Source organism: Trachemys scripta, chromosome 6 (assembly GCF_013100865.1).
Source record: "Trachemys scripta elegans isolate TJP31775 chromosome 6, CAS_Tse_1.0, whole genome shotgun sequence".
NCBI lineage: Eukaryota > Metazoa > Chordata > Testudines > Emydidae > Trachemys > Trachemys scripta.
This window is the reverse complement of record NC_048303.1, coordinates 48,450,666-48,470,384: the sequence shown is the minus strand read 5'-3', so window position 1 is coordinate 48,470,384 and position 19,719 is coordinate 48,450,666. Positions and strand designations below refer to the sequence as shown.

At 43.4% G+C, this 19,719-nt stretch overlaps 1 protein-coding gene across 3 annotated transcripts in view; it reads right to left on the bottom strand.

The window, feature by feature from the left end:
• Positions 1-652: 652 nt before the first annotated feature.
• Positions 653-19,719, bottom strand: part of ATP6AP1L (ATPase H+ transporting accessory protein 1 like) — a 28,321-nt gene continuing 9,254 nt past the window's right edge. For all 3 annotated transcript variants that reach the window (XM_034773667.1, XM_034773668.1, XM_034773666.1), the window contains 6 exons: positions 10,962-11,002; positions 10,024-10,085; positions 7,762-7,994; positions 4,500-4,550; positions 2,424-2,667; positions 653-1,071 (listed from right to left, as the gene is read on the bottom strand). In XM_034773667.1, the coding sequence (XP_034629558.1) occupies positions 769-1,071; positions 2,424-2,667; positions 4,500-4,550; positions 7,762-7,994; positions 10,024-10,085; positions 10,962-11,002 (934 nt within the window). In that variant the 3' untranslated portion in view covers positions 653-768. The remainder of the gene's footprint in view (positions 1,072-2,423; positions 2,668-4,499; positions 4,551-7,761; positions 7,995-10,023; positions 10,086-10,961; positions 11,003-19,719) is intronic.

Genomic DNA, 19,719 nt, shown 5'->3' with positions numbered 1-19,719 from the left:
AAAGCCTATGGCCAGATGTCTACAGCTCCACCAGCACCTCAACAAATTAAGTCTCATGCCAAAACATAGAAAAACATTTGAGATGCCACAGTTCCAAAGATCCATCACCATTTCACTGGGGTGGCAGATGATATTAAAATGGTCTTTATGTAAGTGGGGAGTATAAACAAGGAGAAGGATTTTTATGATGGCACAAGGGGAATAAAACTAGGAATAACTGAATAAAATTAAGACAAGGAAAACTTAAGGTGAGAATCTGCAAAGACTTCTAATAGGTGGAGTCTATTTATACTGTTGCATATACTTTCTAAGGAAAGGATGGAAGCTGTTTTGCCAGGGACACTTAATACAGACTGAATAGACCAATAAAAAATACAGTGTAAGGAAAAGTCTCAGCCTTTGAGGAGATGAGCTAGGAGATATATTATATTATATTATTAATCTTTATTTAACCCTAAGGTTCTGTTACCAATTCCTCTGTTCAGTGTTTGTAAGGTGGCTGTAACAAATTGTTTTGGTAATATGAGAGTAGACTCTCACCACATTCATTTCCTCACTCCCATGGGAGATTTTTCTATTGTTTTGATTTCCAAGACATCTTTTAACTGGGTCTCAAGCAATAAGCCAGAGAATGGCTAAACAAGCAGTCGGATATATTTATTTATTCTTTGATCAAATAAATCATTTGAACACTTTTAGCTACTGTACAACTAAACAGCATAGAATAGCAAAAAGAAAATACCAATAGCCTGAATGAGACACACTCTTCTAAATATAGACTTTACAAAACTGTTGACTTCTAAGTTCATAGGACTCATTTCCATTGCTTCTCAGTGGTTCTTTTTCATCTGCCATGTCACGGTCTTTCATTTGTGCAAAATAGGCAGGAGAGGCTTTGCTTTCATAATGCCTATCAAGAGACTTCAGGTGGATCAACATATGGAGAGCATAGGCCAGGACTAGAAGCAGAATCAGTGACATAATCAAGCCCATCAGAATTGCTGGTGAAAAAAAGGATGCACAATCTTTGGCATAAGCAAACTGTCCTCCTTCTACGTTAAAGCCTTGAATCTGTTAAGAGAGTAAAAGGATTTATATTAAAAATCCTCACTTTCTCGGTTAGGGGACAGTTCATGATTTTGCTCCTTCTGCTAAGTAAGAATTTTTAAGCCAATGTTTGCATATAAAAAAAATGTATCTAGCAGCACTGGCTGGATTTGATTCACTCAGTTTATTCAGGTCAATGTTTTAGAAACAGTCAGTAATTCTAATCCCCTTGGCTTTGGGGCCCAAAGGATTTGCAGTTTGATTTTAAACAAAATCTTTGGTGATCACTTTTGAGAGCCAAGTCAAATTTAACTATAAGCTTGATCACTCTGGTTTACTTTGTTTTGAAGGAATCAATAGTTTCCCTGTTTCTGATTATACAAACATGGACACAGGTATCCAAAAAATGACCAAGAAAACACTGACAATTGCCTACCTCTAATAATTAGATTGTGGGACCAGATTCAGTCCTTGTGTATGTGGATGCAACTCCACTGAAATAAGCAGTTTTGCATTCACATCGGGTCTGAATTTGGCCCACAGACTATAAATTTCACCTATGGCTGCAAACAAGTGAGAGTTACTTTAACTCTAGGATGAAGTAAATCTGCTGTGCAGTCGTGCATTGAGAAGACGGATGGGATTGGCTGCCTGTCTCAATTGCTCTGGAGTTTTAAAGACTTTCCCCTCTTTTGTAGCTACCCTCATCTTCCTCCTCTTACCCATCCTCTATTTATTTATTTTGCTCCTCCCTAGCTGAAGGGTCCATTCCTGAGTGAGCTGTTAGCCTTGGCCTCTATCTCCCCTAATTCTAGCCTCTAACCCCCCCACTAAAAATAAGGAGATGAGGTCAATGACTGTTGTAAAAAATCCGCCTTGACTGACCTCAGAAACGGACCCAGGTGTGATCTATTCACAGAATGTTGGGCTATGGAACACTTAACTTTCTTTCCCAGCTGACTGACGGTCAGCTGGAGCTGCAGGCCCTATGCAAAGACAACTGGGCTCTTGCTGACAGTACTCAATGAAGGCTCTACTGAAGCTGGTCTTAAGAGCCCAATTGCCAAATATACAAAGAATCATTTGTCAACAAAGGTACAGAGATGTAAGAGCAGAAGGTGACACTCCTATGTGTTGTGCTGACGGATATCCCTAAGAAGAAATTAGATACCAAACCAGTGCAGCCTTTCATCTCCCTTAACATGAAGTTAAGTACAAGACTTTAAATCTTCTTTTCTGTTCAATTTTACTCCTTGATCCATCTCTGGAGATCCTATAAACTGCTTATAGTATGTCATTGTTTTCTTGGCACCAAGGCCTAGAGGTGCCAGTCAGCACACCTGTGACATTTTCTTGGCTTAACTTCATCTTATTACCTGGAAATCGATAAAAGTGACTTCCCACAGCCTTGACACATCGTTTGCGGAGCTGGGCATCAGGAGTGCATCATACCTCTGCAAGCTGCTCACATGTTCACAGTGATAGGAATAACTTGCTGGAGCATATATTCTGGTTGTGTTAAATGTTGCTTGCACAGAATGGTTGTAAAGCAGCTGTATTCTGTATAAACTAAACCAGTTCTGAACAGACAGCTTGTAATAACTGTTTGTCAATAAAAATCTGAAAATAATTTTTAAAAAAAAGAGAGAATTAGTAAAGTTGCAAAAGTGAAGGCATATACTGTTGAATCCAGCATGTAGAACAGCCATAGAGGATTCATTGAAGTCGACAGATCTATGCCAATTTACACTACAGAAGGACCTGGCTCTTTCTGCTGCTATATGGGAGACCTGAGTCTGGAAAATAATTTTTGATTCCTTCTTGCTGCAGTTGAAGAAGATCACTGGTCACACAGGACTGGTCCCAGGCTGAGCAAGGGAGTCACAAAAATCCTGAGCATCTTCTGACTGCCTAATTATGGAACAGCACTCAAAGAATATCATCCATTCTGCTTCCCTCTCTGCTGTTACAGATCACATGCTGCCCAGGTAGATGACTGATAAGAGGCAAACTGGCAGAGGAAAACAAAGTAAAAATAGATGGAAGAAATTCCACTGGTTAAAATCTTAACTCAGCCAAGCAATGGGTAAATTAGAAAACATCATATTGCCACTAGCTTGTGCTCCCACGTAAATGTAGTTTTCCAGACCACATGTAGGTGAGCTCTGAGATAGAGGCCAGGCTCCAGGGAGATAGCACTATGGATTAGTGGTTTGGAAGAGGAACAGGGAGCTGGGGAGAAGCCAGCTGGATGAAAAGCTCAAGCCCAGGGTGGACACCAGTAAGCTAATGTGTTTGGTTTTGTTTGAGGGTATTTGAGTTCTGCTGTGTAAACTGGGGAGAAACCTGCTACTCTGAAAGAAGAATAGGATTGAAGAGGAGCCCAGGAGGGGCTGGAGACATTGTATGGATGAGTAGGATTTGCTGAACACTGTCTATTTTGGGGACACTGACTGAGGTGAAAGTAAGCTGATACGGTCCGGTACGGCGTACCAGCAAGAGCCACTATGCCATGCCAGATCAGACCAGCTTCCCCAGGCTGGCGATTTAAAGAGCCCGGGGCTCCCTGTAGCGGCCGGAGCCCTCAGCCCTTTAAATCGCCACCCAAGCCCCATTGCCAGAGCCCCAGGGTAGCGGCGGCAGGGCTCAGGCAGTGATTTAAAGGGCACGGGGCTTCCCGCAGCAGCCGGAGCCCCGGGCCATTTAAAGTGCTGCCCAAGCCTTGCTGCTGGAGCCCTGGGGTAGCAGCGGCAGGGCTCCATCGGTGATTTAAAGGGCCCGGAGCTCTGCTGCGGTAACGGCGGCTGGAGCCCCGGGCCCTTTAAATGGCCCCGGAGCTCCCAGCCGCCTCTGCAGCTGGTAGCTCTGGGGGTGATTTAAAGGTCCCAGGACCCCCAGCCACAGCCGGATCCCCTGAGCCTTTAAATGTTGATTTAAAGGGCCCGGGTATTTAAAGGTCATGCCTCTTCCGGCTGAAGCTATGCCTCTTCCGGTTGAGGCCATGCCCCCTGCTCAGGACTCCAGCGTACTGGTAAGTCCTTTAAGTTACTTTCACCCCTGGACACTGATACTCTGGAAGGGTTGGGACTGTAGATGACCTGGCTGGAGGGCTCAGTCACAAGAAGCAGTGGACCATCGCGAGGCCTACCTAGATGAGGGGAGCCTGCGGTGCAGCAGGGAGGCTACTCATCTAAAAAAAAAAAAAAAAAAAAAAAAAAATAGGGGGAAAAAAATAAAACAAAAAGAAAATGTATTTAAATAGGCAAACTCCATTAAATATAATTGTCTGCTTTATACTTCACTATATAATTAACAAATCTGACTCACAACCCTTGCTGATACATAATCCTTCTCACAGTTAATTTCCCAGACAACTTGCATTGCAAGTCATTCAGTAGATATTATCGTTTGATAATCTAATAAGTGTCTTTATCCTTATCTTGTAAGCCTACCTAATAACAAGCCCCTTGAGGTTGTCCATGTCACCAAACTTAAGTGAAAGCCTAGATCAAAAAGAAAACAATGTCAAGTTGAATTGCAAATCTAAAGGAAAAAAAAACTGACATTCATCAAAAGAGCAAAACATGATTACAACAGACAGTATTTTGAGGCTTTATTCAAATCCCACTGCAGTCAATGAAAAAATTTCAGGGATGAAATCCTGGTCCCAATGAAGTCAATGAGGATTTTGCTGTTGCCTTGAGAGGGGTCTGGATTTCACACCAGGAAAGCACTTAACTTTAAGCGTGTAGTTAAATCCCATTGACTTCAACATCAGTGTACCTAAAGCATAGTCAGATGAGATATATGTGTTCCTTCACAAATCTATATATATTTATAAGGCATCTATCACCTTGGTATCTCAGATAAAGGTATTTAATTAATGCAATAATATAACCCATTCTTTGTCTCATAGACCCTGCTAGAGCATTAGAAATCCATATGATAGCTGAGTTCAAAGTATTGCATTTATACAACATCACTGAATCAGTTTAAAGATGTTGATTGTAGCAGAGCTCTATCCAGCTTATTGTCCAGTCAGTGAGGACAGCTGTGGCTTACCACAGTAAGAAGCATTGTTAGGTCAATTTTAAAATAGAGCCTTAAAATCAGTATGATTATGTAAATATTGCTCCAAGTACCATCTTTCTACTTTCTCACAAGCTAACAGATCCATCATTTCATTACTCTGTGGCATACAGATTTTTTATTTAATGATACCATTTTGCATCTTAGAAATCATCTGTGTAATTGACTTTCATATCTAAGATTAGATATTGTTACACAATGAATTATCATGCATACACTTACGTCACTTTAGAACTTAAGGTGGAGGGAAATTAAAAGCATGATTAGTCAGACAATTTAATACCGGCTCAAGACTGGATGGGTTTCAAGTGCAGAACTAATTTCTTCAAAGCTCACTTAACTTACTAACCCGAAATTGGGTCCAGTGAGCAAGGAGGAGGATTTCAGATCCTCACTTGCTTAAATTAGGCCAAAAATCAGACATAAATTGTGCCGATCTGATTATACCACACTGCTGAACCTCACATTAAATTCAGTGCCTGGGACAGGACTCTGTGCATACAATTATCTACCTCTGTGTTTGTGTTACACATATAGTAAGTCCAGACATATAAGAAGCCAAATCCTTGGTTATAGGTCCAGCTGCTTTGTGCTGATCTAAAGGCAGATCAGAAGATTCTCTTAACAAAGTAGGTATATAAGAGCCTGGCTAGAATGGGAGGGGATGAGGTGGAGTACAAAGAACTCTGCCTTATCTGCAGCCTGCAGAATTTATAGCAGCCCTTAGGCCCAAAATCAGAGGAGCAGAAAGGGAGCTTCCACCCTTTCCCCTGCTCTCCTCAGCAGCACCAAGTGGAAACAATGCATCTCAGGATCTGGCCTGAGGTTTCTATTTGGCAATTCCTGTGAGGCTAATACTGATTCAGGAGTCTGATTATCTATTTTCCTCTCTGCACAGCATGGATTTCCACATGCAGTGAATTGGGTTAATACTTAAAGACTGACAGAAGCACATGGACCAAAAAGGCTTTCTGTTAGTATATAGCAGGACTCCAGCAGAGATTCCAAGGATTTGGTCAGAAAGGTTATATAACGCTTTGACATACATCTCCTAATGCTGGCTAGAATAAAGTGATTTTTTTTTCTTGATTTAGACAATAGCCAATGCTAACAGGATACAATCTTGTAAAGTTTATCTCCTGGCCCTTTCCAGCAGGTTTTTCCACGAGATCTGAGGCAGAAGGCTCTCTATTCTAGTAGCCTATTGTTATTTTATTTGTTGACCAGTAAATTGTCCCAAATATTTTTATTTTATAACAACAAATGACTTTAAACTGGCCTTACAATCCAGGTTTGTTGTGAGAATAAATACACTAACAACTGTGCAGCACCCAGGCACTAAGGCAAGAGGAGCAGTATAAGTACCTACGATTGATAGAAAGTTTCAGGATTTTGTTTTGTATTTATCTCCTTAGTCACTGTAAAGTGAGACCAGCTATTTTGATTCCATTTGAAAATGTTGAACACGTGAATTATTTTAAATCACTGATTTTTTTGAAGTACTATGTACAACTGTAAAACTGTGCATTGCCTTTCAAACCGTTTCACATTTATGCAGTTTTCTAGTAGGATACGGTCTTTACTGAAATGTTCCACGTACATTAGGAGGTTTCTAGCTCTGCAATAGCAGACAGGCTTATTGTTTTGAAATGTATCACTTCTTTTATTATGAAAACTAACATTATTTCTTCCTCATTTCCCTTTCCCCTCCACAATACAGCTCATTCATGAGTCAGATTCTGATTATTTAGAACAGCAACTGGCTTTCAGCACAGTTATGCATCCTCTACTCAATAGCATACGTGGATTTTGCTGTATTAATTTGGCACTTGTTGAAAACTGAATTATTTCAGCTACCATGGCCCAGTGGTGAGGGCACTCAGGAAATGTGGATTCAATTCCTTGTTCTGCCATTGGCCTGCTGGGTGACCGCAAGTCACCTCTCTGTGCCTCTGGTTCCCATTTGTAAAATGGGGACAATTACTCTTTGTAAAGTGCTTTGTGCTCTACCGCTGGAAAGTGCTATATAGCAGCTAAGTAGTAATATTACTGCTGTGTGGCATCATATAGCCACATACAGCTTTACTTGCCTTTGCTTATTAAAGGTGTGATTCTTCCACCCTTATGCTGAATAGCATTTTACACAATGGTGCAATCCAATAGACTTCAATAGGACTATGTGTGGACTAAGGGACTACTTCATGTGAGTAAATGTCACAGATTAAGGGTTGAATTATGGCCAGACCTTACATAATCACCCTCTACTACCCTTGCACAGCCAGTATAAAGGCTGCTGAGAATCACAGTCCCTGCACTCAAGGCAGCTCCCCACCCTGGCCAGCCACTTTCCAAAAAGGGCATGGGGAGAGGGCAGAGTATATGGGGTGAGGACTCAACACCCACAAGCAGAGCTGGATGGCCACACAAGAAAGAGGATGCCAGCCACCCCCTTAAAGGGTTAAAGAATATGAGTCTTTCCCCCAGTGTAACAGGGGGAATTCTTAGGAGGCATTGTGCCACTGGAGCATTGTAGCTCCATCCCACATTACAATAGGCTTTGCCCCAAGGATTAATTAGCATCCCCGCCAGTGCCTGACGCCACCATGGAGTAGGATGTAGTCTTACATTGCACTGTCTTCACTGCAGTTGGAATCTCCAACATCCACGGTTGCATGTACGCCAAATGTCTTCTCTGTCAAGTCCAGCTGTGTATGATTTTTAAATTTAATCATTATCCTCCTTGCCCAGAAAAGAATGCAGGGACTTCCATTAATGGTGACATTCACAGGGCTGTGTGGCAATGTCCTCCAAGAGTCTCTTTCTGATGGTCCTTTTCTGCTCAAGTTGTAACTGACCACCTAATAAACCACATAAAAGATTGTTATTGCAGGAACTACTTTCCACATCACGTAACGAACAGAATGAACCCAATGGGTCCAGTCCTCAGCTGCAATGAGCTCATGCTCAGTGCTACTCAGCTGGGGAGACAAAGATGGTTCTACCCACCATTTCCATCTCCTCCAATCCTGGGGATGGCAGAGATCCACGCACACACAAGCATAGCCAGAGAGCTGATGTAACTTACATTGACTGTAATAGCCTCCTAGGGACTGGACCAGGAGCACAGAGGCACAGTACAATCCCACCCCTGCCCCTCCTATCCATCTCCAACCCAGCACAGAACACCCCCTACAGGAAGGCATGTAGCAAAGCTGGCATAACCAGTTGTACACCGAAAGGGGATTCCCCTACAACAGGAGACTTCCCAGCTGCACCTTTAGAGCAGTTTTAAGCCCCCTTTGTTCTGCTGGAGCATTGCAAAAGGGATTTAGCTTGGGCCAAGGATCAGGCTCTACATGCTGAAAGTACTGTACAAATATTAGCCAGTTTAACAAGGGACGCAAATGAGGCCGCATGTGTGTAACTGGGAGCAGAATTTGGCCCAATATTGTTTTTAAATAAATGCACATTTTTAGATAACTTCAACATAGGACCACGGTCAGAGTTAAGGCTCATTTGTAAAATTATTAGTCTATATGTTTAAAATAGGGAGTGTTGCATTTTGTCTCGAAGTCAGGGCATTGACTACAGGTACTAGAAAGATACTGAACCCTCATGGTCAACTTTCACAGTCAAGCAAAGCTCCCATGGAAATGCCTATAAACAAATAAAAATGTCAGTGAGTAAAGAGTTCAGTATTTAGCTCTAACTCTTAGTTTTTGCTCAACTTTTCAGTCAATGAGAATTTTTTCCAGTGTGCAGACCTGCTATATCTGATAATATAGCTGTAATTTCCATGGAGCTGCATCTGTGTAACTGAGAATGGACTTTATCCACTAGGTCTTGTTCATATGAGACAAGTACTGTGTGTCCCAGGGCCGGCTCCAGGCACTAGCTTAACAAGCAGGTGCTTTGGGGCGGCCAAGGGAGAGGGGAGGCATCTGCAGCAATGCGGGGGCGGCAGGTCCCTCACACCCTCTAGGAGCAAAAGGACCTGCCGCTGAACTGCCAATCACGGGTTGTTTTTTTTTCCCCCCCTAATTGCCGTCGCCAATCGCGACTTTTTTTTTTTTTTTTTTGCTTGGGGCGGCAGAAATGCTGGAGCTGGCCCTGGTGTGTCCCAATCACACATACCATTTTATCAGACTGGATAGCTACTGTTAAGCAACAAAGTCTTGTCTTGACTAGTAAGTTTAGCATACCAACTCTCCTAGCAGCTCCTAAAAGACTCCCATGCTACTTGGTCTGACACATGGCACAACAAGACCACTTGAGTGTTGTGATTTAAAACAAGTAGATGTTTGCAGAAGACCAGGAGAAAACTTACAAAACAATCACCAACAAATATAATTGATTACTATATTATTATGACATTATCTCGAGGAAAAGATAACCCTGTCCATCTTCCCTGTTATAATGCAGAACGGTTACCCATTAGCTCACTTAGGTTAAATTGCAACATTTGTAGGATTCCTGACATGTAAACCTTATTTTCATAGGCGTTTTCATATCTTTGGGACAAGTCCTATGGTCCTTAGGCAAAAGGCCCATTGAATTTTATAAACCAACAGTTTTCCCCTCAGTTTGATATTCAGCACCAAGTCATACAAGCAAATTCCTTCATCCCCTGTTCAGTGCCTCTAGATAGGTGTCAATACTCTGAACTCTCATTAACTTCCAATGGATGTCAACTCAGAACCTGCCAGGAACTAATCAGCAACTAGCAGGATCAAGTAATTACGAGGAATATCTGACTTGAGTGTGGGAAATCAGTATTGTACCACAATAATTAGACAAGGTTGATTGTTATCTCATGAAAATAATAATTAAAATACAATTAATTATGCCATGAAAGAACTTACAATCAGTTTTCTGATACCTCCATACCTGTGTAATTGCTACTTGTTTTAAGTTACGTTTTGGCTTCACACCACCCTCATAACGTCGATCTACAGAAGAAAGATTTATGAGTATAAATGGAAAACAACTGATACTTTAAGATTCATGATGCTGCATGTTCTCTTGCAAAGATGGACCTACAGCCAATGCACCTTTATGAGGGCTCTATTGATTTATGAATATATTTCAGTTTGGTGCAAAAAACACTCACACACTGAGCTCATCTTTGCCCATCACAAAGCAATTTTCTAGAAAAATTTTACCATTGTTATACATCTTTTTTTTTCTTCCTTTTAGAAACAAATCCTGCAGCCCTTATTCAGGTAAAACGCCAGTGGAAAAGAACTTCAGGGTTTAACCCGTGGTGCTGTAAATTCATCCACCTTCCATCATTTAAAAGGGGCTCCTTGTTTCTTTATGCTTTAGACCACATTTTCAAAGGAGGGTGCACAGAAGGAGCCTGCCCAAGCCTCCATGCCCAAATGGGGGTTTTCATGCCAGTCTTGTATAAAGGTACACATGAACTGTAGGCGAGAAAGCAATTACTTGATATATTTGCACAAATGCAAGGTTTTGTGGGGAAAACAATGATGTTAGTCTGTGTGTACACTCCCATTGCAGCATCCTTTGAATATTTGGCCCTGTATGTTTTCAATTGATGCCAAAAATGTAATATTTTATTTAATTTTGTTTTTATCAAGTTTACATCCATTGCTCTGGGGAAATCCATACAGTTTTTATTTTAACGGGGCTAATTGTTTAATTTGGAATATTTAAGGAGGATTGCACTATGGAGGGTGTATAATACTCTCATTCCTTGGCAGAGCTCTCAATGACTTCAATGGAAATGTGTGTGGGATTCAAGGGCATACTTTGCGGCTCACCGAGACAATATCAGTGCATTCAGATTCATTTAAAAGTCTTACCATTTCTTTGGGGCAGCTCTTGGTATGAAAATGCATGTGAACTGAAACAGAGGAGACAGAGAAAAATCTTTATTGTACAATTGTGTATTTAACATTTAAACCAAGCTTGCCGAGGAGAGTTCCACTTTGTAATGTTTCGTTCAACAGTTGTGCATTCACATGCAAAACAGCCAAAAGCCAGTGTACCCAGGAATGACAGTCATCCCAATATTGGAGGCTCTTTTGATGTAGAGCAAGCTCCTAATAGCCATGCCATCCCTACTGACAGAACAGAAGCTGTGACCAAGGGAAAGGTTAGGGTTCCCCCCATCCTCCCCAATGACCCTAGCTTTCTGTATCAGCACATAGGGGATACTGTCAGCTATTTTAATTTAGACCAATCTTCAGATTCCTCCAAATTACAGTGGGGGGCTGACCAGTTCACAGCCAGCCCAAGAGCAAGGGGGAACAAAGCCAGCGCTGTGCACTTCTCAGCTGCAGGTAAAGATCGGCATCAGTACATTTAGGAAAATATACAAACCCTAAAATACTTTTTCCTACTTCAGTAAAGAGCAGACATAATCCCCCAGATGTACGGCTGTTCAAAGGAACAATCATTCAAGGTGCCAAACATCCTCAATTCCCACTGAAGTCAATAGGCAAGGTGCTTGTTAAGAAAAGCTCAGGAAAACATTGAGTGAATGCCTGCCTAAAACTATTGTCAGTGTCCTGAAATTTACAACCTGTGATTAGCCTCTTACAACATTTAGGCCCAGATACTGAATGCAGGGCCAGCGCTTCCATTTAGGTGACCTAGGCGATGGCCTAGGACAGCAGGATTTGGGGGGGTGGCAATTCGGCGGCGGGGGGGTCCTTCCGCACTCCTGGTTTTCGGCAGCAATTCTGCGGCGGGTCCTTCACTCGCTCCAGGACCCGCTGCTGAAGTGCCCCGAAGACCGGGAGCGCGGAAGGACCCCCTGCCGCAGAATTGTCGACGACGACCGGGAATGCGGAAGGACCCCTGCCTAGGGTGCCAAAAACCCTGGCGCCGCTCCTGACTGAGTGGGTTTCAACTGGTGCAGCTTTATTGTGGTCAGTGGATCTGTGTCAATTTATATCAGCTGATGATTTGGCCAGTAGGATCAAATCTTTTACAATGGCCAAAGCCCAAGAGAACAGGCTTTGGGCAGGTTTGCTTCATAGTGTATGGAGTGGAATCATCCCTCCCAATCCCATGGACACAAGTGTAAACACTCCTACACTCTCAGTGCTCTGGTAGCCTCCTCATAAGAACGGCCATACCGGGTCAGACCAAAGGTCCATCTAGCCCAGTATCCGGTCTACTGACAGTGGCCAATGCTAGGTGCCCCAGCAGGAGTGGACCTAACAGGCAATGATCAAGTGATCTCTCTCCTGCCATCCATCTCCATCCTCTGACAAACAGAGGCTAGGGACACCATTCCTTACCCATCCTCGTTAATAGCCATTAATGGACTTAACCACCATGAATTTATCCAGTTCTCTTTTAAACGCTGTTATAGTCCTAGCCTTCACAACCTCCTCAGGTAAGGAGTTCCACAAGTTGACTGTGGAACTCCTCAGGAATTGTGCCTCCCTGTGGTGGATTGATTGGTCGATCTGCTTAGATGCTGATCCACTGGCTATGTGCCCATTTCGCCTGAGGCCCACTGCATGCAGGGGGTGATGATCCCCTCGCACCGGCTCTCCACAGCCTGTCCTTCTGGTTTCCTGTGATGTGAAACCACCTCAGTTCACCCACATGTGACAGGGGAGGGGCAGAGCAAAAGAGTTGCCCCTTAGCCTTCATCTGAGAGCATGCATCCATGGGTTGGTTTTTTCCCCTCATGTTTATTAGATTTAAATCCACTGTGCAAGCAAGTTACGAATAAGACATTTCTACAGGCTAGTTTCTTGAATGGTATTAAAATAAGCATGGTAGGTCAGTGTCTTAGCTGCACAATGGCTGGCCAGCTGGTGGATCCAGCCTTTGAGGATTCCTCCTGTACAAGGGGGGATTCCCTGGGCATAGCAATTGTAGGTCACCCTTTATCCCCACCCAGAGCAGGGGTGTTCCAAGGAAAAGGAGGCATGTCTAGGGTATCCCTATGCCTTGGCGTTCCCTGGCTGCCAGAACAATCACTTGGAGCGAATGGCAGCAAGGCCTGAACTAAAACAATATATTCTAACTTATGCTGAGGGCCACCTCCAGGTCTGGAGGAACATAAAAGTGTCTTAAAGCCACCTTTGCAGCACCTGCCCTCCTGCTCTTGTGCCAAGCCCAGCTCAGGCAGATCAGAGAATCCAGCTACATTCCCGATGGTAAAACTTCTAGGGTGCCTAACTATGCACCTCAGTGGAGCCAGGATTTTTCATCCTTAATGTTTGTTAAGGAGGCTTTGTCTTTATACTTGTTCCTCCCCAATGAGTGTGTGTATTTTCAGGCATATTCTGTGCAACACGGAATAAAACCATTGTGTTCATTTCCAAAATCCTCAAACCCAGAAAGCAAAACTGAACAAACTAGAGTGGATTCTGTATTCCAGCTTTGTCCCTAACTACAAGGACTGGTGAACAGCTTTGCTCCAATCACTGTGCAGACTATGCTCTGCTGCAACAGGAGGCAGCAACAAAACAGCAGCCATTCTTCTCAGAAACTGTAATAAATCAAGTAGAAAAGCCAGTTAAGCTTCTGCTGCTCCAAGACAGACTCTAATTAGGGCTGGGAGAACCTTAAAAGGTTCTACATTCCAGTCCAACTCAATATAGATAAGTACCATGCTCCTACTTAAAATTCACCCTAGATACACCGCTACCTCGATATAACGCGACCCGATATAACACGAATTCAGATATAACGCAGTAAAGCAGTGCTCCCAGGGGGTGGGACTGCACACACCGGTGGATCAAAGCAAGTTCAATAGAACGCAGTTTCACCTATAATGCGGTAAGATTTTTTGGTTCCCGAGGACAGCGTTATATCGAGGTAGAAGTGTAGTTTTAATTAGATACAATGAGCCAAATTCTGCTCTTAGTCACACATGTCCAATCCCACTGACTTCAGTAGGGTTGCACACTTTCAAGAATGGGCCAAATTGTGCTCTCTATTTTTCACTTGCTATTCTACACTCTAGGTTAATGTTGTTGAGCACTATTAAACAATGTCCATGTTTCACACCAGAGGTGAGCGTATTTCAGTAGGTGGTGAAATTATTCTTGTCCTATAATTAACCAAAGGTTGGTTAGATCCCTTGAAAGTACTGGGCACCGTGCATGACCTCACTCTTCCCCCTCTTTTGGCATCTTGGTCCACACAGAGGAGCAGGAGCAAGCGTTTTGCTGTACTCTCCAGAGTCCAGAGACTGCTATTGTGGGAGACTCTTGCAGAGCTACATAAGGATAGGGGAAATTTCTTACACTGGCCTACACACAGGCTGGTGATGGTCTGGCCCTACTGCATTTATCAATCTAACATATCAGGCTCCAACTTTTCTAAAAGTTTGGCTTCATGAAAGAAAATAGCCCTAAATCTCACACATTGTTGGTTTGTCATGAGAAAAGACTGGGGTGGGCCAAATCCCGGATTGTTTCCTCTCTTTTTAGTCAGTGGTTACTAAGGTAAACCTCCCACTCAAGTCAATAAAGGAGTCGGAACATGGACTTAAGGATTTGACATATTTTTCTTTTCTAGCATTTTAACACAGAAGAACATTGTATCTTGTAGCAAGCAACAGCAATGCAAGGGTTATTGACATTTTTCATAGTAATGTATATAAAAATGAGGGGAGAGGAGAAAGCCCAAAAATAAGCATGCCAAAAACTTAAAGGCAAATGACTTAACATATAGTTATTTTACTGAACATAAAATTAAAAGTTCTAGGCCCAGTTTCTACTCAGACTAAACACTTTAATGCAAGGTTGCAAAATTCAATTCATTCCCTCATATAGTGGGAGCATTTTTTTAATGGACTAGTAAAATATCATCTGCCCCTCCACTCCCCCAGAAGTCTCCCATCCCAAATGGGGCTAAAATGAAGACTGTGTCAAGTAAAAAATGAATACATCTCTGAGGAAGACTAACAATATTCAACACCAACCCCATGTCAGAAAACAGGCAGGATAAGGGGCATACTCACATGTGGAGCCATGCATATGTTATGTCCCTAGCAGAACAGTCTGAAATTGAACTCCTCAAAGCCCATGATTTCATGTTGGAAGCTTGTGACAAGTACAATTTAACACCCATATGTCTCATGCGAAAATGTACCAAAGCTGCTCATGTAGACATGTCAAGATTCTTCTCTCAGCAGAAAGACACTCAAAAATAGATGAATGTGCACAGCCAATGAAACAGTCATACCCCAGTGAGGAATTCATTGGAGAGAGTGATGTGAGACACTGCTGAATACCATACTATGACAAATACCATCAACCACATGACCATTTCCATTTGGGAGGTACGTGGCAACGTGACAGGCATGTCAGTGAAGTGACCTTTGGTATGTATTAAGGTATGTGCATCTTAGGCATTTATAGAGTGCCAGTCACCATAGCAACTAGGAGTCTGAGATTTCTTCATTATCTATTGCTGCTCATTACTGCTTACATGCGGGAAAGTGCTATGTAAATTTCTCTCTTTTTCTGAGAAACATACTTGAGAAGATAGTAGTTAAGAAGCTATGGCAATACCTGCAGTCTTCAGTTTCCTTTGACCCTGGTCAGTCTGGTTTTAGGCCTGTGTATGGGACAGAAAGTGCATTGATGACATTGGTTGATGATCTCCTCCCAGCACATGTTTATGCTGATTTTATTAGATCTGTCAGCTGCCTTTAATGCAGTTGATCATGAGGTGTCGTTGGCATGTGTGAGGGCCCTGCCAGGAGGGTGTGGAACCACTTGGAAGTGGCATCGCCACTTTTTATACAGAAGGTAATTATGGGCAATTATTCCTCCACCCCACGGACTCTCTCGTACAGGACACCACAGGATTCTGCTCTGTCTGTCCTCTTGCTCAGTGTACGTGATGAGGCTTCTGGGAGAATTAGTAAATAGACATGGTCTACAGCAGGGATCTCAAATACACGGCCCGCAAGCTCTTCCCTGCAGCCCACCAAGCTCCCTGCACACACCCCCAGTTACTTCCTGTTGCTGCCAAACTCCCCTCACCCTCCGCCCCCCATGTGGCAGCTAAGCTCCCCGGGCACTGCTCCCCAATGTTTGGGGCCGAGTCTCTCCCCCGGCCCCCCCCTCCACCCCCTCCCGCCTCCCCCGAGTGTCCCCTGGCCTCACTTGCTGCCCCCTCACCGCCCGGAGCCTGCAGCTCATGCTGACTCCGCTCCGCCCTGCCGGCTTCCGGCATCACCTGCTGCCGCAGGGTTCTAGTGCCCCTCTCCACTAAGGCCAGGGCACTGCCCTTCCCCTGCCCTAGTTCTGAGCCTCTCCAATGCCCCAAATCCCTCATCCCCAGCCCTCACCCCTGCACCCCCTCCTATCCCCAAACTCCATCCCAGAGCCTGCACCCCCACCCCCTGCCCCAGCCCAGAGCCTGCACCCAGCACCCAAACTCCCCCCCAGAGTCTGCACTCCAGACCCCCTCCCCCATCCAAACTCCCTCCCAGAACCTTAGGCAGGTGGGGGCGGAGTTTGGGGGGGCAGGTTCTGGGCACCACCAAAATTTCTACAAACCTGACACCCCTGGAAGAGGCAGAGCAGGGGTGGAGTGGTGGTGCAGCCCAGTGCAGTGGGGGGGCTTTAATGAGCGTATATATTTTATTAAAACCGCTTGGAGGAGGAGATGGAGAAGAGACGGAGCAGGGGAGGGGCCTCATGGAAGGGATGGAGTGGGGGCGGGGCCAGGGGCCCGGCCAGAGGGGTGTCAGTGATGCGGCCCTCAGGCCAATGCACTAGTCCTCATGTGGCCCTCATGGTCATTTGAGTTTGAGACCCCTGGTCTACAGTGTTTGCAATACATTGATGATACCCAGCTGGGTATCTCCCTTATATCACATCCACTAGAACAGAACAACCCAACCTGCAGCAGATTGGGACTTGGATGCAGGCTAGCTGGTGTGAGACTCAATCTGGACAAGGCTGACATTCATAGGCTGGAGAGATCATTTAGAAGCAGAAACTAGTTTTAAAAGATTATTCGGCACAGTTTCACATTGAGAGAATGTATCTGCGCTTGTGGACTGCACCGGCTGCCTGTGACTTCTAGGTAGAGTTCAAAGTGCTGTTTTTGCCCTGCTAAGTCCTGAATGGTTTGGGCTTGAGTTACCCCAGATCTCTCCTCATGCTACACTACTGTGCTTCTGATCAATGGAGGAAGCAGAGTTGGAGCCACCTCAATGTAAAAGAAAGGGAACTGCTGGCAGGGCTTCCCGGTGGTCTCCGAGAGCCCAGTTTGTTAACCTTCCAAAGCTCATCTTTTTTTATAGACATTTGAGGAGGGAGCAGGGAGGAATCAGGTTGGGAGGGGTTGTTGATTGCTTTATGGCAGGATTAAGTTTGATAGGATTTGCTCCGACTGTAAATGTAAAGGGATATAAGCAATTCTACTGGCTATTGTAAACGAATATTTTGTAAAGGCGCTCACAGCTTGGGATGGGCACTGTCTGAATGCTGTCTCTGAGTGGGGAACGTGTGGCTCTCCAAAACCCTACCACCATCAGATCGGCAGCATTCAAATTCAGAGGACAAGTTGGGGAACTCGAAGGAGATCTGCTGGAGCAAGGCTATCCTCATAATACTGAGGGGTAGATCTCAATGTGTGGAGGATTTTGGCCATGATGGACCATTTGGAGCACATTTCATGGCTCTTCTGCTGCCTTTTAAACTTGCTGGCAAAACTGTAGGTCAGAAATATCATGGGAAGACGGTGTGAAAACACAAATGAAAATGCCTTTAATCATTCTCAGGGCTCACCCTAGACTTGTGCATAACAACATTCTGAGTAATAACATTGTAAATGTGAATATGACGAGAGAAACTAGCTGAGACTATTACTGCTAGACCTCTACTATTGGCTAAAAGGATCACATGAGCTAGAAATTAAACTATAACACACTCAACAAAGAGTGACTAGACCTGCAACACATTTGGAGCAATTTTTAAAAATATAATGAAATAACTCCTGAATTTATGGTCACTTTTCCACCTATTTTAAACTAAAAACTTCAACTTCAGTATAATGGTGTTAAACGCATTGGCCTTTCTTTAGAATTGCAAATCTGAAAAGAACTGCTCCATGTCCATGGTATATGTCTGTGTCTGTATTGCAGGCTGAAATTACCATTCTAAGTTTGTCAGGAGCCTAACTGAAATTGGCTTAGCCCTAATACAAAGCACTGGAATGACTAATCACTATGTAAAACCCAACTAAATAAGATTATATGTATAAAGAAGTGCAAATTCCTACTTATCAGATGACATTATCAGTCTATAAGGTAATGAAGTCTTTTTTCCATCTGAAAAAGCTCATGTAAAAGTATAGGGCCTACTCCTGAAGACCTTTGTGAGTGGCCCTTATTCACACACGCAAGCTTATTGATTGCAGGGGGAGTTAGGAATGATCAAGTGAGGAAGAGTTTGCCAGGTGTAGTTTTCATTTAAGTAGATAAGGCAGTCAAAGGGAACTACATTAATAACACAAAATACAATCTATAGTATTATTACTGAATACTATCACTTTGAAGTGCAGATTATATCGGATAACACAATGTTCAAAATAAAATAGACTCCTGTAATATCTTCATTACTCCTTAAAAACATATCAAAAAGCAGTGCAGCCCACTAACGTTATCCAACTTCAAACTGTCCGACTATTGCTCACCTAGTGCACTAGTTTCAATTATTTACACAATATTTTACTAGAAAATAACATTTGAGTCACAGGTAAATCAAACATAATGCATAAAAGAAAAAAACAGTTTGCTAGTGGACCATATAGCTACGTACCTGATTCTAATCTTAGGGTACAAGTACACCAGAAGATGTGATTGTAGAGTAGTAGACATACCTTTCCCAGCTTTAATCCAGCTAGAATGGGTAAAAATAGTAGTGAAGATGGACTTCAACCCAAGTATGTACCAAGGGTCCTTGGCCTACTCACGCTACAATCACACCTTTTTTTGCTATGTAGATGTACCTTAGGGTAGGTCTACACTTACCTCCGGGTCCGGCGGTAAGCAATCGATCTTCTGGGATCGATCCCGGAAGTGCTCGCCGTCGACGCCGGTACTCCAGCTCGGCGAGAGGAGTACGCGGCATCGACGGGGGAGCCTGCCTGCCGCGTCTGGACCCGCGGTAAGTTCGAACTAACGTACTTCGAATTCAGCTACGTTATTAACGTAGCTAAATTTGCGTACCTTAGTTCGAAGTGGGGAGGTTAGTGTGGACCAGGCCTTAGTTACACCAACCACAAGTAACTTGACTAAAGTTAATTCACTTACACTGGTGTGAAATTGGTGTAAGTGAGATCAGAATCAGGCCCAAAATGTAGGTTTCTTTAATGGAATCCTCCAATGAAAAATATTTTATTAGAGGTTTTTTTTTTTTTATTTCTTATCATTAACAAATCCCTACAAAGATAGTTAGCTTTACAGAGGGAAGCAATCATGCCTTTCAAATTATACTGTATTATTTTTATAGTAATGTCACAGGAGGAAACATACCTTTCAGAGACCCACATTTAAATAATTTTATATTTTAATTGAAATTTCACAATTAAAGGACTTGATTCTGCCGTTCCAACTTAGGCAAA